This window comes from Eubalaena glacialis, chromosome 18 (assembly GCF_028564815.1).
Source record: "Eubalaena glacialis isolate mEubGla1 chromosome 18, mEubGla1.1.hap2.+ XY, whole genome shotgun sequence".
NCBI classification, from domain to species: domain Eukaryota; kingdom Metazoa; phylum Chordata; class Mammalia; order Artiodactyla; family Balaenidae; genus Eubalaena; species Eubalaena glacialis.
In genome coordinates this window covers 63,003,257-63,027,501 of record NC_083733.1, presented here as the reverse complement: position 1 = coordinate 63,027,501, position 24,245 = coordinate 63,003,257, and the positions used below count along the sequence as shown (strand labels likewise).

General features: G+C 50.1%; 1 protein-coding gene and 1 pseudogene across 4 annotated transcripts; one reads left to right on the top strand and one right to left on the bottom strand.

Moving 5' to 3' along the window:
* Positions 1-1,774: 1,774 nt before the first annotated feature.
* On the top strand, positions 1,775-2,547 carry LOC133077727 (ferritin light chain-like; annotated as a pseudogene).
* A 2,780-nt stretch (positions 2,548-5,327) lies between these two features.
* CPT1C (carnitine palmitoyltransferase 1C) lies at positions 5,328-24,162 on the bottom strand. 4 transcript variants are annotated; one of them, XM_061172599.1, is made up of 18 exons: positions 24,020-24,162; positions 18,839-18,978; positions 17,427-17,598; positions 17,194-17,295; positions 16,975-17,112; positions 12,796-12,873; positions 12,454-12,561; positions 12,265-12,349; positions 11,630-11,825; positions 11,333-11,515; positions 10,527-10,632; positions 8,938-9,054; positions 7,824-7,988; positions 7,446-7,580; positions 6,656-6,808; positions 6,076-6,189; positions 5,865-5,957; positions 5,328-5,633 (listed from the first exon to the last, which is right to left on the bottom strand). In XM_061172599.1, exons 1-18 carry the CDS (start codon positions 24,158-24,160, stop codon positions 5,454-5,456), a joined length of 2,406 nt encoding a protein of 801 aa, XP_061028582.1. In that variant the 5' UTR covers positions 24,161-24,162; the 3' UTR covers positions 5,328-5,453. The 4 variants fall into 4 exon arrangements, with proteins under 4 accessions (XP_061028582.1, XP_061028583.1, XP_061028584.1 ...); XM_061172600.1 differs by having other exon boundaries at positions 12,454-12,528; XM_061172601.1 differs by lacking the exon at positions 7,446-7,580.
* Positions 24,163-24,245: the final 83 nt, after the last annotated feature.

Below are 24,245 nucleotides of genomic sequence, written 5' to 3'. Positions count from 1 at the left end.
GAAATGATGCTAGGATGGTTCCAGACCTAAGCTTAAGAAGGCCTGGCTCCTCCATTTTTGTACCCTGGGGAACCTTGGGCTGCCATAGAACAAGTCAGGCTGCCCTGTTGGAGAGAAACTTGTGAAATAGACCCCATGGAGAGGGAGAGTCCTGCCATCCCATTTCCCAGCTGACACTTCAGCTTGATGCAGTGACCAATGCCCAACGACCACAGCAAGGCCAGTGAGTCCAACTCAACCCAGGCATGAGCAAATGCAATGGCTGGCTTTTAAAACTGTGGCAAAAGACATGGAAACAACTTAAATGTCCATCGACAGATGAATGGATAAAGAAGATGTGGCATATATATACACAATGGATACTACTCAGCCATAAAAAAGAATGAAATAATGCCATTTGCAGCAACATGGATGGACCTAGAGATTATCATACTAAGTGAAGTAAGCCAGAAAGAGAAAGACAAATACCGTATGATATCACTTATATATGGAATCTAAAATACAACACAAATCAACACGACTGAAACAAAACCAGACTCACAGATACAGAGAACAGACTTGTGGTTGCCAAGGGGGCGGGTAGCGGAGGGAAGGATTGGGAGTTTGGGATTAGCAGATGAAAACTATTATATATACGATGGATAAACAACAAGGTCCTGCTGTACAGCACAGGGACCTATATTCAATATCCTGTGACAAACCAAAATGGAAAAGAATATGAAAAAGAATATATATATGGGGACTTCCCTGGTGGTGTAGTGGTTAAGAATCCACCTGCCAATGCAGGGGACACGGGTTTGATCCCTAGTCTGGGAAGATCTCACATATTGCGGAGCAACTAAGCCCACGCGCCACAACTACTGGGCCTGCACTCTAGAGCCCGCGTGCCTCAACTACTGAGCGCATGCACCACAACTACTGAAGCCCAAGCGCTCTAGGGCCCGTGCTCCGCAACAAGAGAAGCCACCGCAATGGGAAGCCTGCGCACTGCAATGAAGAGTAGCCCCGCTCGCTGCAACTAGAGAAAGCCCGCGCGCAGCAACAAAGACCCAACACAGACAAAAATAAATACAATTAAAAAAACAGAAGTAAACTGACATGCTGATATTCAGCCAGTAGACCATGATACGGAAAAAAAAAAAAAAGAATGTATATATGTATAACTGAGTCACTTTGACACAGAGCAGAAATTAAAATATTATAAATCAATGATACTTCAAATAAATAAATTGTGGCAAAATACGCATAATATAAAATTTACAATTTTAACCTTTTTTTTTTTTTATTTGGCTGCGTTGGGTCTTCATTGCTGTGCGCGGACTTTCTCTAGTTGTGGCGAGCGGGGGCTACTCTTCGTTGCGGTGTGAGGGCTTCTCCTTGCGACGGCTTCTCTTTGTTGCAGAGCACAGGCTATAGGCGCGCAGGCTTCAGTAGTTGTGGCGCACGGGCTTAGTTGCTCGGCAGCATGTGGGATCTTCCCAGACCAGGGATCGAACCCCTGTACCCTGCATTGGCAGGAGGATTCTTAACCACAGCGCCACCAGGGAAGTGCCTGCCCCCTGTTTTCTTTTAAGAGTTTAATAAGAGTGCGCTCTGCGGCCCCCCGATCTGTCTCTTGCTTCAACAGTGTTTGAATTCAACAGACCCAGGGACGCCCCTTTGCTCCAGCCTCCCACCAGCCTCCAACCTTTTTTCCAGTCGCAACCTTCGAATCAGCCACTCAGCTATCCTCGCTCAATGGGACCAGCCAACACCATTTTTCGGGCTTAACTCCTTATTACCAATCAACCATGAGCTCCCAGATTCGTCAGAATTATTCCACCGAGGTGGAGGCCGCCGTCAACCGCCTGGTCAACATGCATTTGCGGGCCTCCTACACCTACCTCTCTCTGGTGTGGGTCCCCAGGACGCCCCCAGCCCAAGTTCCCCTCAGCTGCGCACCTCCGGCCCTCTGCGCACGCGCTGGCCTTCTTTGTCCTGTTGGATAGTCAGAAGGCGGAGTCTGCATGCCTGGCCCCGCCTCCTGCTAACCGTTATTCCCGCCATCTCTTCCCGCAGGGCTTCTCTTTCCACCAGGAGGATTTGACTCTGGAGGGCGTAGGCCACGTTTTCTGCGAATTGGCCGAAGAGAAGCTCAAGGGCGCCGAGCGTCTCTTGAAAATGCAAAACCAGCATGGCGGCTGCGCCCTCTTCCAGGACGTGCAGAAGCTGTCCCAAGATGAGTAGGGTAAAACCCAGGACCTGGTGGTAGGGTAAAACCCAGGACGCTGTGGAAGCCGCTGTGTTCACGGAGAAGAACCTGAACCAGGCCCTTGTGGATCTGCATGTCCTGGGTTCTGCCCATGTAGACCCCCATCTCTGCGACTTCCTGGAGCCACTTACTAGATGAGCAGGTGAAATTCATCCAGAAGATGGGCGATCACCTGATCGACCTCCGCAAGCTGGCTGGTCCCCAGGCTGGGCTGGGCGAGCATTTCTTTGAAAGGCTCACCCTCAAGCACGACTAGGAGCCTGCAGAGCCCAGCAGACTTTGAGGAGACCCCCTGATGTCAGGGCTTCTGCCTGAAGCCCCTTTCTGCAGCCAGTAGGCAGCTTGTTAACCACACTGGAGCCCTCTCCCCAGCCATGGACCATATGGAAAAAATAAAGCTTTTTGCAGAAAAAAAAAAAAAAAGGAGTTTTATAGTTTTAGCTCTTACATTTAGGTCTTTAATTTTGAGTCCATTTTTGTATATGGTGTCAGATAAGGCTCCAACTTTGTTCTTTTGCACATGGATATCCAGTTTTCCTAACACCATTTGTTGAAGACTGTCCTTTCCCCCACTGAACGGTCTTGGCAACCTTTCATACCAGGGTTTATTTCTGGGCTCTCTATTCTATTCCATTGTTCCATATGTCTGCCTTTATTGGCCAGTACCACACTGTTTCGATTACTGTAGATTTATAATAACTTTTGAAATCTGGAAGTGTGAGATCTCAAACTTTGTTCCTCTTTTTCAAGATTGTTTTGGCTATTCAGTGTCCCTTGAGATTCCATATGAATTTTAGGTTGGATTTTTTCTATTTTGATAAAAAAAATCACTGGATTTTGATAGGAATTGCATCAAATCTGTAGATCGCTTTGGATAGTATGGACATCTTAACATTACTGTCCTCCAAGCCAAGTTTACGCGATGTTAACAAATTTTAATTACATGTGTGGCTCACAGTACTGGCTTAAACGTTCCTCAAAACACCACATTAGTTCACCCTATCAATAATATCACGTTAATCAGACTGGATAAACAAGAAGCAGGAAGTGCACTGGAGGTATTGATAAGACACATGCTGTCCAGGGGATGGGAAATAAACTTTACAAAGTTTCAGGGACCTATCACATCAGTGAAGGTTTTAGGAGCCCGGCCATCTGAGGAGTGGGCAGTACCTACTGGAAAGGGAAGGACAAATGCTGCATCTTACCATTAAGAAAGAAGCCCACGCTCTTCATCCTACGGGCTCAGGCATCTTCAGGTTTTGGAGGAAGCATATTCTACACTGGGAAATACTGCTCTGATCCATTTTTTGGGTGACACGGAAGACTTCTAGCTTTGAGTGACTCCCAGACCAGGAAAAGACCTGCAGTAGGTACAAGCTGCAATGCAAGCAGCCCTGCCGATTGGGTCATGGGGCCCAGAAATATCTGTAGATTGGCAAAGATGTCACACACAGTTTCTGCCAAGGATTCTCCTGACAGAGAAAGCACAGTGTCGACCCCAGGGTTGTGAAGCAAGGCCATGCACCATGTTCCAGAGGAACTCCTGGTGTGCTACTGAGCCGATAGAGATGGAGGATCAGAACACAGGATATCACATGACATGCAGCCAGCGTGGCCCATCGTGAGTTTATTCTGTTGGAACCCCCAAGTATTTCAGGGTGGGCGGATCCAACAGTGATCCATCGGGAGGTGGATCCTAGATCAGGCATTAGCAGGACCAGAAGACACAAATAAGCTGCATAAGCAGGTGGGTCAGACCCCCGTGACATTCACCGCCCCCCCCCCGCTTATGATTGCCCCCGCTTATGACTATATTGGACAGGCTGGAGTGGGGAGGTGTTCCTTATAATCAGCAGACAAAGGAGGGAAAAAGCTGAGCAGTATTTTCACTCATTTAATTCTTTTTTTTTTAAAGCTCAATAACCTTGAATTTAACTTTTTTTTTTGGCCCCCCCTGCCCAGCACAGCATGTGGGATCTTAGTTCCCCAACCAGGGATTGAACCCGTGCTCCCTGCAGTGGAAGTGCGGCGTCTTAACCACTGGACCGCCAGGAAGCCCCCTCATTTAACTCTTTGTCATGGAATTTTTAGGCATCTACAAAAGTAGGACAATCTCTAACGAACACTGTAAATCAACCATACGTCAGTTTTAAAAAATGACCCAAAAAAAGTAAGATAATATGATGAACCATCCCCATCCCAATGACCTTTCCCCTAGTTTCACTACTTATCAACTCGTGGCCAGTCTGGTTTCATCTATGCCCCTGTGGTACGCAGAACAATGGTTCCCCCAAAGATGCCCACCTCCTAGTCCCTGGACCCTGTGCATGTGTTATGCTGCATGGCAAAGGGGAATTAGGTCGCAGATGGAATTAAGGTTGCTAATCAGTTGGTTTTAAGATTAGGAGCTAATCCTGGAGTATCTGGGTGGGCTCAGTCTAACTACAAGGGTCCTAAGGACCACAAGGGTCCTTAGAAGAAAGGTGATGGCAGGAGTCAGTCACAGCAGGTATGACTAGAGGAGAAAGCCACAGAGGGATGCAGCAATGCTAGCTGTGAAGATGGAAGATGGGGTCATAACCTAGGAATGTGGGCAGCCTCTAGAAGTAATAAGAATCCTGGGGGATTCATTTAGGAGATGTCAACCTTTAAGTTTAGGGTGGGCAGGGACTTCCCTGGTGGTCTAGTGGTTAAGACTCTGCGCTTCCAATGCAAGGGGCGCAGGTTCGATCCGTGGTCGGGGAACTAAGCGCCCACATGCCCTGCAGCCTGGCCAAGAAAATATTAAAAAAAAGAAGTTTAGGGTGGGCAGTTGGTGTTGCACCTGAGCTCATGAGAGCTCGTGGGGTTGTCTGACTGGGATGGGCCTTGAATGGTTGGGTTTGGTATGACTGGAGCTGGGGATGCAGTAAATTGGGCAGGTGTTGGGGGTTATAGCTGACGTGGTGATTGTAACCGGGAATTCATGGTGGGGCCTGGAGATGGATGGGAACTTTTCTCCTCCTCCACCCTGACCCTCACCTCTCCCATCCCTGCCCAGCTCGAGAGAACGGCGGACACCACATCCCCAGCACACACATCTTTATTAGACCAGATGTGGGATTCCCAAACCCAAACAAGCTGCTTCTGTCCTGCACCAGCCCAGCCATAGAGACCTTCCCCCTAGTTCCTGGGGAGACCAGCTCCCCTCTGGAAGGTGTCAAAAGTTAGTGGCTGTCGTGGGTGCCCTGGAGCCCCTGGTATGGCAGGGGAGAGAGTCACGGCTGTGCTCCGAGCCCTCCTCCGCTAAACCTCTGCGCTTACGACGCTGCCCCTCCTGGAAAAGGGCGGCCACGTCCAACAATGCATCCTCGATGTGCTGCCCCAGCCGGTGGGAGTCCTGGAAGGAGAGATGTGTCACGTCCAGGAGAAGCTGGGAGAGAAGCTCCCAGGGGCTGAGAAACAAGAGGGCTGGGGTCCCTGCTCCTGGGTCTGAGGGATGAGGGGTTTGGGTATTAGGACTCCTGGATCATGGGATGGTCGGGAGCTGGGAGTCTGCACTCCTAGGCTGTAGGAGAGCAGGGAAGTGGGAGTCCCGAGGGAGGAAGGGGCGGGGGTGGGTCAGTCTCACCGTTCTTGTGCTTGATTTTTTGCTGGAGATGTGGAAGGTGATCACATCATCCCCCATGAAGATGTAGGAAACACCATAACCATGGTCATCAGCCTTGACAGGGACAGAGTGAGGGCAACAACATAGCCCCTGGTCCCCCTCCCCACCCCCACTAGGTAGGAGTGCGGACGCCCAGCCCCCTCCTCCCTCCTCAGGGCCCAGTTCCACTCACAGGCCCGAATCCACCACCAGAGGAAACATAGTCGGGGTAACTGTGGACGTCGAACAGGTGGATTTGCTGAACAGGAATCTGGCTGGTGGCCAGCTGCCACTGCTCCGAGCGAACCTGAGGGACAGAAGTCGGTCACGTGTGCAATAAAGACAAACTGACCCACAGGTCCGCGCCGCCTTGGCTGAACTGCCTATTTCCCTTAAATCTGTGCCGTTCTGCCCCTCCGCTTCCTGACGTCACCCCTCTGCTCTTCTCCCTTTTGACCACACCCCTCTTACCTTCTCCCAGAACCCGCCCTCTCTCCTTGTCCCCCCTCCCCCAACTACGCCCCTCTCCCTTTCAAGCCCTGACCCCGCCCCTCTCCTTTCTGACCACGCCCCTCGCGTTTCTTTCCATAACCACGCCCCTCTTTCCTGGCCCCTTTTCCCTCTCCGCTCTCTCTTCCTTTCTTTCCTGGGTCTCCCTAACTCTCTCCTCTGCTGATACCTCCATTTTCCAACATCACCCTCCTTGCCCGGAAGTGCCTCCCTTCTCCAGTGGTTTGCCACTTCCCTCTTTAACCCTTTCCCTGCACCCCAACCTGGTCCAGGAAGGGAGACTGCAGGTGGAGGAATTGGGACACGATGTAGAGAGCAAAGAGGTGGCGGTCGACCCCCTGTCCACTCATCGCTGCCTTCAGCAGGGCTTGGTGCTTGTCCACCGCCAAGCGGAACAGGGCGAGGCACTGTGGGTCCTGGGGTCCCCGGGGAGGTCACAGGTCATGGAAAGACAGGAAGTGGGCTTACTGCTGAGGCCTGTCACACCCCCGGCCTCAACCCAGCTTGCAACATCCCTGCAAGGCAGAGATATCAACTCTATTTTGCAGAAGGGAAACAGGCACAGAGAGGGGAAGTCACTTGCCCAGGGTCACACAGCAAGGCAGAATCAGGTGGATTCCCAGGGCTGTCTGACTCTAGGGCCCAAACTCCTTCCATTGAACCACAATACTTCGTAAGTTGGGGGGAGAGGCAACAGAGGTGCCTGGGGGGTTCTGAGCAGAGAGGTTATATAGGGAACATGAAGAATGGTACAAATGAAAGGCACAAGGTCACACAGAGGTTAAATAAAGAGACCTACACTGTGGAACCAGGGCTCCCTCTTGGGTGCTCCCCCAGTGCCCTCTGTGTGACCCCCATTAAAGCATGTATCACACTGTGCTGAACTACCTCTGTCTCCCCCCATCAGTGAGCTCCTTGAGGTCAGAGACCGGGCTTGGTTCCTCCCCTGTCCCATCACGGAGCTTGGACCTGAGAAGGTGCTCCTTAAAAGTTTGTAAATGTGTGAATGAGTATGTGGAAATGACTGAAGCCTCAAGCGAGGCCCACACCCACTGTCTTCTCTTTGTCCTCCATGGCTTTCACAAAGTTGCAGGCCTCCCTCGTGCAAGAACGCACCGTCTCTGTCCGCCCTTCCAGGAACAAGCGAGTCATGGTCGACTCATAAGTCAGGCAGAATTGACCCCTGTCCTGGGGACAAGGAGGAGAGGAGCCTGTCAGCTAGGCTCAGGAAGTCTTCACGGACTTGACCCACCTCTGTCTGGACCTCCAGCTCCTCCTACCCATGGACATGTGATTGGGAGAGAGAAATCAAGATGGCGGACCCACCATGGCAATAACCAAGAAGTCATTAAAGGGGTCAATGCGGCGGGTCTTGGGGGCCCAGGTGAACTGAGGTCCTGAGAGGGGGTGGGGGTCGGGAACCCAACTGACCCGAAAGTAGGCCAGCTGCAAAGCCATCTGGATGAAGCTGTCTGAAGAGAGGTGGCAGCGTTTGATGAAGCTCTTGCCGAAGTGGGAGAAGGGGAAGACGTGGCAGTCGATGTTTCCAGACAAGGTCTTGGCTCCCCTCAGGGCTAGAGAGATGGATAGATGGATCTGCCAGAGAAGGAGGAGGGAGGAATGGCCAGGGGTTACAGATAGGGGTAGGTTAGAGCTGGGAATGGGGCTGGAAGTGATGGGAATGGAGTGAGGTTGGGGTGGAATATGGAAAAGGGGACAAAGAAGGGAATGGAGCTGAAAGGCTAGGTTAAAGATGGAGCTGGGGCTGGCAGTGAAGGTCGGGATAGGATTGGGGTTGGGGATAGGGATAGGATGGGGAATGGGGTTGAAAATGAGGACTGAATTGGAGCTGGGGATGGGGTTGGGATTGGGTATAGGATGGGATATGAGCTGGGATTGGGTATGGGATGGGGTTAGGGTGAGGATGGAGTTAGGGTTGGGTATGGGATGGGGTTAGGGTTGAGGATGGAGTTAGGGTTGGGTATGGGATGGGGTTAGGGTTGAGGATGGAGTTAGGGTTAGCGTGAGGATGGAGTTAGGGTTGGGTATGGGATGGGGTTAGGGTTGAGGATGGGGTTAGGGTTGGGTATGGGATGGGGTTAGGGTTGAGGATGGGGTTAGGGTTGGGTATGGGATGGGGTTAGGGTTGAGGATGGGGTTAGGGTTGGAGATGGAATGGAATTTAAGAATAGCAATGGAGGTGGGGATGGAGATGAGTTTGGGGTGGAGATGAAGTTGGGTTTGAGTGGGGATAGAACTAAGTTGACGCTGGGGATGGAGATGGGATTGGGGCTGAGCGTGGGGTTGGGTGGTGGGAAGAGGGTTAGTGTGGGGTGGGTTTGCATTTGGGGATGTGGTTGGGATGGGGTTAGGCTGAAGATAGGGTTGGGGTCTGAGGTTGGGGCTTTTTGGGGGATGGGGTGTGGGTTTGGTGTTGGGTTAGGGATGGGGTTGATTTTTCGGTTGAGATTGCGGTGGGGATGAGGTTAGAGTCAAAGCCAGGAATTTGGGGACTTGGAAGAGAGGCCTAGAAACCAGGCCTAACCTTGTCTGGAAGGTCCCAGTGCAGCCGCTGGGGCTGGGGCAGTGAGGGGTCAGGGTGTCCCTTGCAGTGACCGTCTGCCGAGTAGCCCAGCTGAAAGCATTCTGTGGCCAGAGTGAACTGTGTACAAATGGAAGCTGTCAGAGTCCTCCTCCCTCTGGACCAAGGGACATCTAACCAGGGACCTCTTAAGTCCCTTCTTAAGGGGGTCAGGGACAATCCTTGAGAAACAGAAACCTCTGATGGTCACAGGTGGGTTCTTGGGGTCATACTCATTGAGAGCAAGGCTAATACTAATACTCGGTGCTTACTGCCCTTGTACTTCTGACAGGTGGATAAAGAGCCACCAATGGCTGCCCCAGCCCTCCCAAGACAACCCCCGCCATGATCCTAGGACAGGAGAGAGAAAGCTGGGCATAGCATGGGCTTCTAGGGGTCAGCATTCCTTCTGATTGAGTGGTACCCATGCCCTGCTGGTGGTTAAATGTTTTAAATCAGTCCTGATGGAGCACCTACTACGGGCCAGCCTCCCACTTAATTTCTCCCTAGAAAGAAGGGATTAAGATCCCCATTTTGACATTAGAACTAAATGAGAAGAAGAACCTCTCACTTCATGCCTTAGAGTTTCCACTTCTCTTTATCTTACTCTATGTGACATCTCTTTGTTCAAAGTCAATATGCAGAGATGACAGATGACAGGCAGTGTCTTGAGGGTCTGAGGTTAAATTGAATTGAGAGTGTCATTTACCAATATAATCAAAGGCAAATTCCCATTTTATAAACAATAAACAGGCACAGAAGACTCAGTGCTTACCTGGGGCTGCTCTCAAGATCTGGAAGCAACCTCCCTTCCCCTCATACATGCCTGATCCGCACCCTGGATCCCAGCTAACCCCTCATGCAACACCACGGAAGACTGGGAAACTGGTGGGGTGCAGACACCACCCCTTATGATTTAGGTACTAAGTGAAATAGAGAAAATAGAGATGCTAAGCTTCTCAGGACTGGAGGGGAGCTTAAAGATAAAAGAAAATCCAAGCTTTTCACCTGATGAAGCAGAAACTGAGGCTCAGAGGAGGGGAGTAACTTGCTGAAGGTCACACAGCAAACCAGAGCTGGGAGATAGGTCTGACTCAGTGTGCGTATGATATGGTTGGAAGGCCTCACTCACACTCTGGTCTCAGAGCATTCTGGATTCTTATTCTCGCTCTGCAACTTCTGATTCTGTGACTCTGGGCAAATCACTTCCTTTCTCTGAGCCCCAAATGCCCATTCGTCAAAGAAAGGTCATAGGGAATTCCCTGGTGGCCCATGGTTAGGACTCGGCGCTTTCACTGCTGGAGCCTGGGTTCGATCCCTGACTGGGGAACTCAGATCCCACAAGCCGTGTGGCACAGCCAAAGAAAAAAAGAGAGAGAGAGAAAGAAAGGTCATAATCCCAGACACCCTTTTTTGCTGCAGGGCGACCCTGGTCTGGTCTCTGCCTCTCTCTGAGCCTCCATTTTTCCTCTGACCTTAAGGCGCTGGAGAGGAAGGTCTTTGGAAATGGGGGGGGGATTAGGCCCCCGGGGGGGGCCGGCCAGCTGCCATACCTCCCACATGTGTCCTGAGATGGGGCAGTCAGCCCACGAGTGCTCCACGCTGAGGCCCAGCTTCCCGTTGGAGAAGACGATTAAGGAGAAGGATTTGTCAAACCAGCTGCGGGGGGAGAGTTCAGAGTATTCACCAAAGAGGCCAGGAGGGACGTCGGGGGGCTCTCTGTGGGAACTCGGGGGTTTCCGTGGGGAGATCTAGGAATCGGGGCTGGGGTCCTGGTATGGGGAGCTCTAAGAAGGTGGAGGTACTGATGGTCTCTGAGATGTGTCTCAGGTTTGGAGAGTTCAGGGCTTTTGAAAGAATGTGATAAAAAAGGTTCAGGGTTTACGGGTGCTGAGAGCTTAGGCGGACTCTCCCAGGAGCCTCAGAAATCAGAGTGGTGCCTGATGGGCATCAAGGAAGTTGTCTGAGGATCTCTACGTAGGCGGGGTGCCAGGTGCGAGGTCCTGGCTTTGGGGTGCCTGCATTAAGGTCTGAGGATTCCATGGTTTGCAGTTCTGAGTCTGAGGTCCCCAGGCTTGGGGTCTAGCTGCAGGTCTCTGGGTCTAGGGGTCCCAGGTTTGGCATTTGTTAATCCTCAGATCTGGGGTCACTGGGTCTGAGATTCTGAGTCTGGAGTCCCAGGTCTAGAGTTTCTCAAGGTCTGAGGGTCCAGGTCAGGGGTTTGGTGGTCCTTAGATCTGCAGTTCTGGATCTGGGGGTCCCAGGTCTAGCAGTTATCTGCTCCAGAGGTCCCCAGGTCTCAATGCATTGGGTCTGGGGTCACATGTGGGGTGGGGTCCAAATCCCTAGGCTGACTCACCGGTCGTGGCCCCTGCCGGCCAGCAGGGCGTGGGCGTAGGCGTCTAAGGAAGCTGCGGGGTCCTCCCTGGTGAGCCCCGCGGGCTCAGAGTCGAGTGATACAAAGAAAGCAGCCCCTTCGACGGCCTCCAGGGCCTCCTGGGCCTGGGTCTTCAGGGACCTCCGCACCTGGGCCCACATGTCCCTGTCGGGGGAGTGCGTGAGTTCCGGCTAACTCTCTACCCTGCCCAGCCTCCACCCAGCCTGCAACCTCAAGATGCTGGCTGGGCCTCCGGGCCCCCAGATCTCTGACCCTCACCTCGGAGCAGCGGTCAAGGCCGCCAGATGCTCCTCGTGGGGGCAGGCAGGAGAGGGGTCGTCCAGGATTCGCTGGAACTGCTGCTCCAAGGCCCGCGGGGAAAGCAGGCCGCTTTGGGAGTGGGTCCCCACGCGGAAGAATCGGCCCCGGTGGAAGACGGCCACGTGTCTGCTGTCACGGAGGTGGCGGATGTGGTCTAGGGGTGATACATTATAAGAATAACGTGCTCTGTGATGACCTAGACGGGTGGGATAGGGGGCGGGAGTCCAAGAGGAAGGGGATATATGTATACATATAGCTGATTCACTTTATTGTACAGCAGAAACTAACACAACATTGTAAAGCAGTTATAATCCAAAAACTAAATAAATAAATAACGACCTTTATTAGGCACTTACCAAGTGGCTAGCACTGTCCGACACACTCCTTTAATCCTCACCATCCTAGGTACCCTTATTATCCCATTTTAGAGAAGAGGAAACTGAAGCTCAGAGAGGGTAGTAATTTGCCCAAGGTCACACAGCTTGGGAGTTACAGAGCTGGTATTTGAACCCAGGCAGGCTGGCTCCAGAGAGCATGCTCTTAGCCACTACACTGTTCTGCCTCTATCAGTGAGGAGGGGAGAGGGGGCTCACCTTTGTGGACCCCGGGAATTCGCGTGGTGTTGAATATCTTCTCATACTGGGCAGAGCACAAGGGCCGCATTCCCATCAGCAAAGTCTGCAGGAGGTCATGGGCCCATGAACTGCTTTCCAGGACCCACGTGGCCTCATGGTCTCAGGACCACAGCCTCTGTCCCCAGCCCGCGGGGGCAGCCCTCTTACCGGCAGGATCTCCTGGCGGTTCAGGCGGTGGCGGTACAGGAGGAGGGCGTGGACCGCGTTCCCCGCACGGGCGGCCTGCACGGGAGTGGGCGTGACATACAGGAAGTCCTGCGGGCCGGTCCAGGGGATAGCAAAACGCCTGGGGTCAGGTTTGCCTCTGATGGGCGCACTGACCCCAAACACAGGTCTTGATCCCAACAGAGGCAGGATGGTGAAATCCAGATTGTGATTGAGGTCACTGACCCTAAACCCCACATTCTACCCAGACACCCCAACCCTAGACCCCAGGAACTATGAACCCCATCCCCGGCCCGGTTCCTAACCTCCTTCTCCCCTTCTCACCATCATATAATAGTTGCTATTCACCATCAGTGAGTTCCGGGAGCGCAGGTACACGAATTCTTCCCACCAGTCACTGACCTAGGAGTGGGGCAGAGAGACACACAGCTGCGGTGGCTGGGGTCAAGGTACGGGGGGGTGAGTGGGGGAGGGGAGCCCCCCAAGACTTTGCTATGGCAAACAGGGAGGGTGGAGCTCAATGAAGGAGGCATCAAGATCAATAACTAGCAATAACCTAGAAGTCCATCGATGGGGGATCAGTTAGCTAAACCATGTAACCCTCATGTTACGGAATACTTCATAGCTGTTAAAAATAAGTTACATCGGGGCTTGCCCGGCGGCACAGTGGTTAAGAATCCGCCTGCCAATGCAGGGAACACGGTTTCGAGCCCTGGTCCGGGACGATCCCACATGCCGTGGAGCAACTAAGCCCGTGCACCACAACCACTGAGCCCACGTGCCACAACTACTGAAGCACACGCGCCTAGAGCCTGTGCTCTGCAACAAGAGAAGCCACCTCAATGAGAAGCCCGCGCGCCGCAACGAAGAGTAGCCCCCGCTCGCCGCAACTAGAGAAAGCCCGCGTGCAGCAATGAAGACCCAACGCAGTCAAAAATTAATTAATTAATTATTTTAAAAAGTTACATCTATATTACTGACAGAGAATGAGTACCAAGACAGGCTGCAGAGTGAAAAAGGATAGGCACACAACAAGATATATGAAACGATCCCATTTTATTTAAAAAAATACTACTAAGACCCAACCTGTCCACCAAGTGGATGAATAGACAACCAGAATGTGGTCTATCCATACGATGGAATGTTAATATAAAAAGGAATGAAGTTCTAAGTCTTTGGGGCTACAGCATAGACGAACCCTGAAAACATTATGCTAAGTGAAATGACTCAGACACAAAAGGACAAATTCCATTTCTATGAAGAATCTAAAATAAGCCAATTCAGAGAGACAAAGTAGAACAGAGGTTACCTGGGGCTTTGGGGAAGTGAGAATAGGGAAATTTTGCTTAGTGGACACAGAGTTTCTGTTTGGGATGATGAAAAAGTTCTAGAGAGAGATAGTAGTGATGGTTACACAACACTGTGACTGTACTTAGTACCACTGAATTGTACACTGAAAAATGGTTACAGTGACAAATTTTATATTATGTATATTTTAATCACAATTAAAATTATATATATTTATGTTTTATTATAATATTAAATATTAATGTGTTATATGATATATAACATATTACTAAATACTTTAAAATTATATATTATAAATAAAAATTATATACTTATATATATATATATATATATATATATCCCCCTGGGTATAAATATATGTATATATACACTCAGAAAAGACTCTGACCAAAGTGTTTCTCACAGGCGATGGTGGGAGAAACAAGAATTAAAGGGAGGTAGTCAGAGAGGACTTGAATGTTTTCTAGATGTTTTTCTTTCTTCTATGTCACAGAATCGCATAGAATCTATGAAGACATACATGTTTGCTTGCGTCTTAAAGTTGATGGCATCCTACACTTCCTTACACTTAGACTAGGCAGGATGTAGTTGTCATTCCCTGGGAATGTGCAACATCTTCTGGAAAAATCCATAAGTTTCCAGCAAATGGTAGAAAAGTTCTATATCTTGACCTAGCCAGGGGTTATCTGGTTATATGCATACATAAAACTTCATTAAGCTGTACATGTAAGATTTGTGTATTTTACAATACTATATGTATAATATTGTGGAATTCCCTGGCTGTCCAGTGGTTAGGACTCTGCACTTCCACTGAAAGGGGCATGGGTTCAATCCCTGGTCGGAAACTAAGATCCTGCATGCCCCTGTGGCCTGGCCAAAAAAAAAAAAAAAAAAAAAATTGTAACATTATATGCATATCATGTACCATTTTTTTCAAAGAAAAGCCTCACCAGCATCAAAGCTTGCTAAAGTCTATGACTCAGAAGAAAATCCTAGAGATAATTGTGGAGCAAGATTTTAACTTCCAGGAACCCAACTGTTGGGATGGGAGGTCGGGGAGGGGGGATGGTGGGGAGGGGCGTTGGGGAGGTGGTGATGAATCAGAAAATCTCCAAAGCAAAGCAAAAATTAATCTGGTTTTAATAAAGGCCACTTTAGTGCTCTGCACCAATGGCTTTAGGTACATTATAGGATCTTTCAGGAAATGCTACATTGTCAAGGTTCTTGACAACACAGAGGATGAAGCTGTGCGGAAAGCAGGAAGATATGGACAAGTCTGAATCAAAAAGCAATTGAGAAGAGATGGATTCTGAGCGTGAAAGTCTTAGGGATGCTTAGGCCAATTTATTACAATTTACATTCCCGTTTTTCTGAGCTTGCTTGGGAGTGATAGTTGATACAAATCTATGTCTAAGTAAGTCTGAGCTGTTTTAAGGTATACAGTTGATTCTCATTACTCGCTGTCGTTATGTCCTATAAAGTGGCAGTGAAAGCTGATTAGCGAACACTGAGCCATTGTTCCAAGGGGAAATCAGGGTTAGGTTCCTTCCAGCCCTGTTCCATCTCAGCTGGGAACGTGCACATCGGGCAAGCCAAAATTTTTGCCATCCTGCGCATGTCCGTGAATAACTATGAAAGTGCCATGAATACTGATTTGGGGTTACAAATACATTTTAGCAAGTCGGCAAATCTGCAAATACAGAATGCATGAATAATGAGGATCGACCTATATAATAAGTGATAAGAAAGCACTGTGTTAGACTTTAGTTCTTTTCCCTTAGTTGTCCATAAGATAATGGTGTATGTTATAACTGGCAGTGCCTTAGAGGTACAATGAAATATATATAATATGATGTGTATATACATTATTTATATATAATAAACAACACATATTTATATAATTTATATATTATATAATTGCTATATTATTTATATGTGTATATATATATATTATTTTTTAAGAGCAGAATCTGGTCCAAGAGCATGAAAGGAAAAAAAAAAAAAACCTTAAAACTAAGGCTTGTTGGGCTTTCCTGGTGGCACAGTTGTTAAGAATCCGCCTGCCAATGGAGGGGACACAGGTTCGAGCCCTGGTCCGGGAAGATCCCACATGCCGCCGAGCAACTGGGCCCGTGCGCCACAACTACTGAGCCTGCGTTCTAGAGCCTGCGAGCCACAACTACTGAGCCTGCATGACACAACTACTGAAGCCTGCGCGCCTAGAGCCCGTGCTCCGCAACAGGCGAAGCCACCGCAGTGCGAAGCCCGCGCACCTCAACGAAGAGTAGCCCCTGCTGGTGGTCGCAACTAGAGAAAGCCGTGCACAGCAACAAAGAACCAAAGCAGCCAAAAATAAATAAATTTATGGAAAAAAAAAAAAACCACTAAGGCTTGCATAAAAAAGAATGAAATATTGCCATTTGCACAACATGGATGGATTTAGAGATTATCATACTAAGTGAGGTAAGTCAAAGAAAGACAAATATTATATGGTATCACTTATATGTGAAATCTAAAAAAGTGATACATCTGTCTCTTCTTCCTACCTCCACCTCATCACATGCTGCCTGACAGGTATTTGTGGCTTCCTACGGAATGGGAGGCCTGGAAGCCGCTTACAGGGTGACTCGTTTACTGGTTCTATGCCTCGGTTTCCCAAGGATCTCAACTCAGAGTGCGTTCTAGGGCTCTAGCTCCTGAAATCATAGTAGAAGCCCGTTTGGCGTCTTTGCCCAGACAGGGGAGAGGAAACAAGAACTGGGGGCGGGGCTTAGAGACTCGGCAGGCCAGAGGAGGGGCTGAAATGTTGGAAAGGGCCCGGAATTCTGGTTTAAATATCGGAGGGTTGGGGGCGGCGCTCTGGATGTGGGCGGACCCTGGAAGCGGAGCTTAGATTATTGAAGAGCCGGGCTCAGAATGCGGGAGCATGGGGGAACGGGGCTCAAAATGTTGGCACAGGATGGACGGGTTCCAGAATATGGGAGAGGAGGGAGGAGCTCAGAATATTGAAGCCATCTGGGGCTGGGTTTAAACTATTGGAGCGTGGGGGTGGGGCTCAGAATGTTCTCACTTCTGGAGTGAAGCTCCAATCTCCGCTGGGTCTGGGGGTTGTGGGCGGGGCGTGGGGCGGGGCGAAAAACTCGCAGGGTTAGGAGGGCCGGCTCAGAACCTTTGCCTACAGGATGCGGTACTCACGTAATTGGACGCCCACCAGGACTTGAGCTGAAGGTACCACTGCAGCAGTGACGCCTGCAGCCTCAGGAATTCCCGGGCTAGGGCCGCGGTCCAGTCGAAGTCCTCGTCGGAGAGGACGGGTCGGACAGACTCCAGATACTGAGGGGCAAGGAGGGGAAGACGGCAGGTCACACCCCACTGCTCAGCAGCCTCCGCCCCATCCCCGGGGACCTGGCCCACCTTGCGCACGGTGTCCTGCACGGAGGGCACAGGCTGACGCGGCAGGGAGCGTTGGTAACTGAAGAGCATTGGGTGGCGGCCGGAGAAGATGCGAACCAGGGCCTGGCAGAAAATTAGTTGTTCATTAAACTCCTCACTGCAGCCCGGCATCCAGGTGTTGGGGGTAGCGGGGTGGCAACCCACAGAGAGAATGGGGCAGAGAGAGTTTGAGCAGGGCTCTGCCCCTCCCATACCAGCCAGGTCTTGGTGCGTGAGGACATGGCTCCGTGGGGTTGGAGGAGCCAGCCGTGGTAGGACAGAAGTAGCCTCAGGGCCACATGAAGCGTGAAGATCAGAGCTCCCCACAGACACGAAGCAAACAGCGCGGCCGCCAGGACCCCCCGAAGCCTGTGATGCTGTCCACCCCTGGGGTGGGGGGATAGAGAAAAAGAGTATAAGCCTGGGTCTCCTGGCCTCAGAACATCCCTCCCCTCCAGCCCCACCCGGCGCCTGCCGTTCCTAACACTCTCTGACTCTGATCTTTTAGCTGTTGGAGGAATATCCTGTAGCATTAGAGTTGGTCAGAAAAAGTCCAGTTTCCTCATTTGTGAAGTGCTAGGTGTGATTTTCTCTCGGTACACCCACCGTCTCCTCCCAGGACTGCGGAGACACCAAGTTTCTAAAATCAATTCCCATGGAAATTGGCAGGTGCTTAATAAATAAGGGCTGGTATTTCTATTGAAATATACCAGATCAAATTACACTGTAAGGCAGTGGTTCTCCATGTGTGGTCCTTGGACCAGCAGCATCAGGACCACCTGGGAGCTTGTTAGAAATGCAACTTTCTGGGCCCCATGATCTCCATCTCTTGGCGTTCAGGCTAGCAATCAGTGTTGTAACAAGCCTTCCAGGTGACTTCAATACAAACTCAAGTTCAGGAAATGCTGGTCTAAAGATACAGTAAATCAACATGTTTGCAAAGTTGCAATCAGACAGGCTGTGAGCAAGTCCCACCTGGAGGACTCGGGGCGAGTCACTTCCCCTCTGTGGGTAAATCTAGCCTTCCTAGAAATTTCTACGTCTGATCCTGGATCTGCCCTTTGAGGCCGTCTGCACAAAGTTTGAACCTTCTTCCCCAGGAGGACTAATCCAAGAGTTAGAACCTGCCACATCACCCACATCTGGTTTCCAAACCTTCCCCAACAACTATAATAATTCAACCACTCCCATTTAATAACCTCCTAGTACTGTACTGAATATTCCACATGCATGGTTTTGTTTAATTCCTCCAACCACCCTAAGAAGCAATTATTATTATCCCCACATTACAGGTGAAGACCCTGACACCAAGAATGGTGAGGTCTCTTGCCCAAGACTACACAACTGTAGATTAGCAGAGTTCATACTTCCATTAGTATATATAACCATAACTGGATATTGTCTAGTTTGCCACCATCCCCTTTAGCAAGAAGCAGCCAGGATGGAAAATGTACAGAGACAAGAGAGGAAATCACCTCCTTTTACTTGAGTCTGTACCTTTATTTATCTCACCCCAAGTAAGTCTCAAGGGTTACTTTTCTTTAACCGGCATACATGCTGATAGAGAAACTTACTGGGTGGAGGGAAAGGGATTAGGAGGTTACTGGGCTGAAGTGGGAAACCTCACCAGTCTGGCAGCAACTCTTTGATTTTCTCCATCAGTCCTAAGGAAGGATCCAGCTGGAGGAACCAGGCAAGCTGGATTGCACTGAAGAGGAACAGCCAGCTGAGGGGGCTAGCAGGGAACACACCTGTGAGAAAATCGTTCTGCGGAGAGGAAAGGGCACCTATTCAATCAATTATCCCATCTGCTCAGCACCATTCTTAGATGTTGATTCAGCACTGAGCTGGGTGCACCAGACGCCGTGGGGAACAGACACATCTGGGTCTTGCCCCCAGGGAGGTCAGACCAGAATGAAGTGAGTACTAATGGCGATAGGATAGGGCAGGTTGCTCAGCCTGAAGGAGTCAGGGAGGGCTCCCCGGAGGAGAGGTTACTCCCAGGCAGGACCCCGAAGGTGAAACTGTCAAAAAAGCAAACTGGTATCCCATATACAGCAGTGTCCAGAGCTCAGGAGCTGGCCATGGGATGACTGAGGAATGAATGAAAGTGTTGGGTAACTAATCAGACTCCCAGGGAAGCATGCTAGAGTTGACTAACATTTCTTTTTAAATTTTTATTTATTTATTTATTTATTTTTGGCTGCGTTGGGTCTTTGTTGCTGCCTGCAGGCTTTCTCTAGTTGCGGCGAGCGGGGGCTACTCTTCGTTGTGGTGCGCGGGCTTCTCATTGTGGTGGCTTCTCTTGCTGAGGAGCACGGGCTCTAGGCGCGCAGGCTTCAGTAGTTGTGGCACGTGGGCTCAGTAGTTGTGGCTCGCGGGCTTAGTTGCTCCACGGCATGTGGGATCTTCCTGGGCCAGGGCTCGAACCCGTGTCCCCTGCATTGGCAGGCGGATCCTTAACCACTGAGCCACCAGGGAAGCCCCAAGAGTTGACTAACATTTAATGAGCACTTACTACATGCCAGGTGCCCTTTGCAAGGCTTAACTCTTTAGTTAACTCCCAACAACCCCGTGAAGTAGGTACTAAGATGTTCTCTTTTTACAAAAGAAAACACGTAGGTTCAAAGTCACACAGAGAGCATGGTTAAGCCGGGATAAGAGCTACTGTTGGTTTTGGTATCACCACCAGGACTCAAGAAACCACTCCCTCTCCTCTTCCCACATTATAATGACCAAGAAGGCCTCAGAGATCATGGTTTAGACCTTGGGCTCTGGAGTCCCCACCCTCTGGGTTCAGATCTCTGCTCTGTCACTACCTAGTTGAGTGACCACAAGCAAGTGACTTTACCTCTCTGTCTCAGTTTCCTCATCTGTAGAATGGGAACAATCCCAGTACTTGGCTCATAGGGCTGTCACAAGGGCTGGATGAGGAAATATTCCACAAATGCTTACTGCAGTCCAACAGCAGTGACAAGACAGCAAGATTCCTGCTCTTATGGGGGATAGAGACAATACCTACATAAGTAAAGGCTTTAGTGAAGTGGGTCGGATGACGAGAGGTGCTATGGAGAAAAATAAAGCAAAGGGCTCGGGGTGGGGGGAGCAGAATGTTAAATTGCATAGCTCATAGCCAGGCACACTGTAGGTGCTCAATAATTATTATGATGATCCTCTCTGTTGCTAATCTACTTCTCACTGGAGATGTAGTTACTTGACAGTCTCCCTTTGGCTTGGCAGGAAAAGGTTACTGGCAAATGTGGTTATTTTTGTTGTTTAATTTTTCTTTTTAAAAGAAATTTTCAGTTCTTCTATCTAGGGCTCTGTATTGCAATAGAAGAGGGGCATCCTAATAACAGGAAATGTCTCCATAGCACTTCCCAAGTACAAGGAGCATCATTAAATTATTTCGTTCCCCTGCACTCAGTAAGATAGAAATTATTATTATCTTCATCATATGGGTGAGGAAACTGAGGAGATAGGAAGTTTGAAGAACTCGTCGAAGGCTACATGGCCAGGAAGTGGTGGAGGTAGGATTTGAACCCAGGTTCCCTGGCTCCAGGGTCCACTGTCAATCACTTAAACCATCCGGGATGCCTTGTGACCCTAATGCACCAGGATGAACCACAAGGCACCGAACTCTGAAGTCTGCCGTATCTCAGAATTTCATATTCATTTGGAAATGATTTCAGATGACACTCAAATCTCCTGCCAATGAACCACCCACTAAGTGCCGGATGCCATGCCACATGCTTGGCCCAAGTGACCCACTGCACATAATTCACAACAGCTCTTTTGGCATAGATATTGAGATCACATTCTAGAAAAGCACCCCAGGGTAGTGGGGCCTCAGCATGGACTCCAGAGCCAGACTGCTAATTCTAGCTCTGCCTCTACTTCTGCATCTTAGCAGCTGTGTGACCTGGGAAAAGTGAAAGCACCTCTCTGGGCTTCTGTTTCCCCATCTGTAAAACGGGACTAATGATAGGCTTATCTTAGAAGGCCCTAATGGGACTTCCCTGGCAGTCCAGAGGTTAAGACTCCACGCTTCCACTGCAGGGAGCGCGTGTTCGATCCCTGGTTGGGGAACTAAGACCCCACAAGCCGCGCGGCGCGGCCAAAAACAAAAAGTCCTAATGAGGACCAGATGAGCAACAGAGTCAAAGGGCTTGGTTGGTACAGAGCCTGAGACACATTACTACCTAGTTTGATTTTAGAAATGAGAAAGCAGAAGCTCAGAGAAGTTACTAACATGCTGGAGGCTACACAGCACCTACGTGGCACGTAAGACAAGAATCGTGATGCTGGAGTGGTCACTTCTGTGAGCCAGGCCTTCTGCTAAGACAACTAATGCTTACAACAATCCCTTGAGGTAGGGACTGTCAAGGTTCCCATTTTTTACGTGAAGAAAGTAAGGTTTAGGGCTTCCCTGGTGGCGCAGTGGTTAAGAATCTGCCTGCCAATGCAGGGGTCACGGGTTCGAGCCCTGGTCCGGGAAGATCCCACATGCCGCAGAGCAACTAAGACCGTGCAAAACTACTGAGCCTGCGTGCCACAACTACTGAAGCCTGCATGCCTAGAGCCTGTGCTCCGCAACAAGAGAAGCCACCACAATAAGCCCACGCACTGCAACGAAGAGTAGCCCCCGCTCGCCGCAACTAGAGAAAGCCTGCGTGCAGCAACAAAGACCCAACGCAACCAAAAATAAATAAATTAAATAAATAAATTAAAAAAAAAAAAGAAAGTAAGGTTTGGCAATGAGTCTATGGAATTACAGCTCTGGCATTGCTGAGGGCACAGCCCCCATCTTGGGACCAAGTTCCAGGAGCTACGGCTTCAGGGTGGTTCCTGGGGTCCCAGATTGGAGAGGAAGGATGTGAGAGCTCCACGTGACCATCAGGGAGAGAGGCAGCTATGCGATAGAAAGGCAAGAGTTGTCATTATTACAATTATCAATTAATACTAATATGAGGGTCTGGTGGGGGCCATTGGCAACAGGTGACATGAGTCAGAAAAGAGCTTCAGAGGTGACTCAAATACAGGGGTGACAGTCAAAATATTCGACACAGCAACACCAGTCCAAATCCATCTATAAGCATGGAAATCAGAACAGTGGTTGCCTTGCAGTGAGGGTGAGGTAGGGAGTGCTCGCTGGAAAGGAGCTCGAAGGAACATCCTAGAATGATGGCAGTGCTGTCTTGATGGGGAGTTGGTTACACAGGTATTATACCCGTTACAAAGATATTACAAAATTCAAGGACTGTACACTTAAAACAAATCTGTGCATTTTTCTGTATATAATTAGATCTTAGTTTAAGTGTCTATTTATGTGTATATATATAAATGTGTGTATTTAACCACAGGTTAACATTTTAACTGCTGGGTTGGCCTGAGGTGCAGGGGGCTCCAGGGGCAGGGTCTCTCTGGGGCTTTGGGTTAGTGGCTATTTACTCACTGGAGCAGATACATCTCTATTTTAATAACCATTTTAACAACCAATATGGCCATAGAAGTGTGATCCACCCTGCTCAAATGTCTCAGCTTCCAGAGATCCTCCTGGGCTGCCCCCTGGTTTTATTATAACACCTCCATGCTCCTTCTTCCCTGCCTGCTTTATCTTCCTCCATAGCACGACACCACCTAAAATACTCCATGGTTTGCTTATTTATCTTCTTTATTGCCTTCTCCTCCAGCTTGATCAAGAGCTCCATGAGGGCAGATCTGTCCGTCTTGCTCCCTGCCATGTCCCCAGTGCTCCAAACAGTGCCAGGCCCTTAACAAATGCTCCACAGATATTTGGTAAATGACAAACAATATTATAATCTAAAGCTAACCCTTACTCAGCACTTGCCATGGGCCAAGCACTTGGCTCAGGGCTTACATGTAAGAATTCGTTTAATCCTCGAAACTGTCCTGTGAGGGAGGTGCTACCATCACTCCTGTTTCACATGTGGGGAACCTGAGTCTCAGAGCAACGTGCCTGCCCAAGGCCACACAGCTAGTCAGTGGCAGAGCCAGGATTCAAACTCAGTCCTGGCAGACCCCACAGGTGTTCAAGACCTGTGTTCACAGAAAGACGGTATGACCAGCAGGGAGGCTCCATACGTAGATGGTGCCAGAGTTCTAGAACCGGGGAGTCTGGGGCTGACGTGGGCTCTGTGTAGATGTGGGCATTCTAGGGCATTCTAGGGCAAGGGCAAGGAGCAGGAGCTTGGCTTTTCCAGAGCTGGGGCAGCAGGGTTTGTGGTGATGAGTAACTAGAGGATACAGACAGCGGAGGTTCACATCTCAGAACCGTAGGGAGGGTGTGCCACATACTGGAGAGGGTACTGGAGGTTCACAGCAGGGGCAAGGAGGGGCCTCTCAGACCCAGTGGGTAAGGACTATGGGAAAGGGGGGCCTTCAGGATTGGGGTGTGGTCTACCCAAGATGTTGATCAGGCCATGGGGTTCTGGAACGGGAAGCACCTCGTTTAGAGCTAGAGATGAAAGGGAACGGTAAGGGGACTGAGTTCTAGAAATTGGGGTGGAAGTTGTGTTTGTGGGTGTGGGGAGAGTGGGAAGGGCTTCCAGGAAGTGGCTACAAGAGGTGAATGGTAGTTCCCAGTAGGTGAGGTTGAGGATCCCGGAAGTGAGCCATAGAGAACCCGGAAATGGCTTTAAGGGGTCCTGAAGTAGACACCAAAATTCCCAGAAGGGGTGACAGGATCCCAGAAGTGGGACCACCAGGATGCCGGAAGGGAGCCTTAGGCATCCCGGAAGCAGGTAACTGGATTCCTGGGAGGAAACCAAGCCGCAGCCCTCCTCACCCAGAAACGGGACAGATGCCTTTTCCAAGAGCGCAGTCCGGAGAGGTAGATCTCCTGCAACATCGGGGCACTGAGCTCCATTTCTCCCGCGTCCGAAGTCAGCGAGGGTCGGAAGCCCACGGCCTGGTGCGCTTCAGCCATGTCACGCTACAGCCCTGGGAGGAGGACAGAGGGTCATTCTCCAGACCCCCAGCCCCTTCTCCGCAGACCCAGGAATATAGGACGC

Coding starts and splice junctions, on each gene's coding strand:
- CPT1C (XM_061172599.1), bottom strand. CDS start 24,160: ATGGCTGAAGCGCACCAGGCCGTGGGCTTCCGACCCTCGCTGACTTCG. Junction 18,979..24,019: donor GGCATCTGTCCCGTTTCTGG/GTGAGGAGGGCT, acceptor TCCTCTCCGCAG/AACGATTTTCTCACAGGTGT. Junction 12,874..16,974: donor CCTGGTGGGCGTCCAATTAC/GTGAGTACCGCA, acceptor CCCCACTCCTAG/GTCAGTGACTGGTGGGAAGA.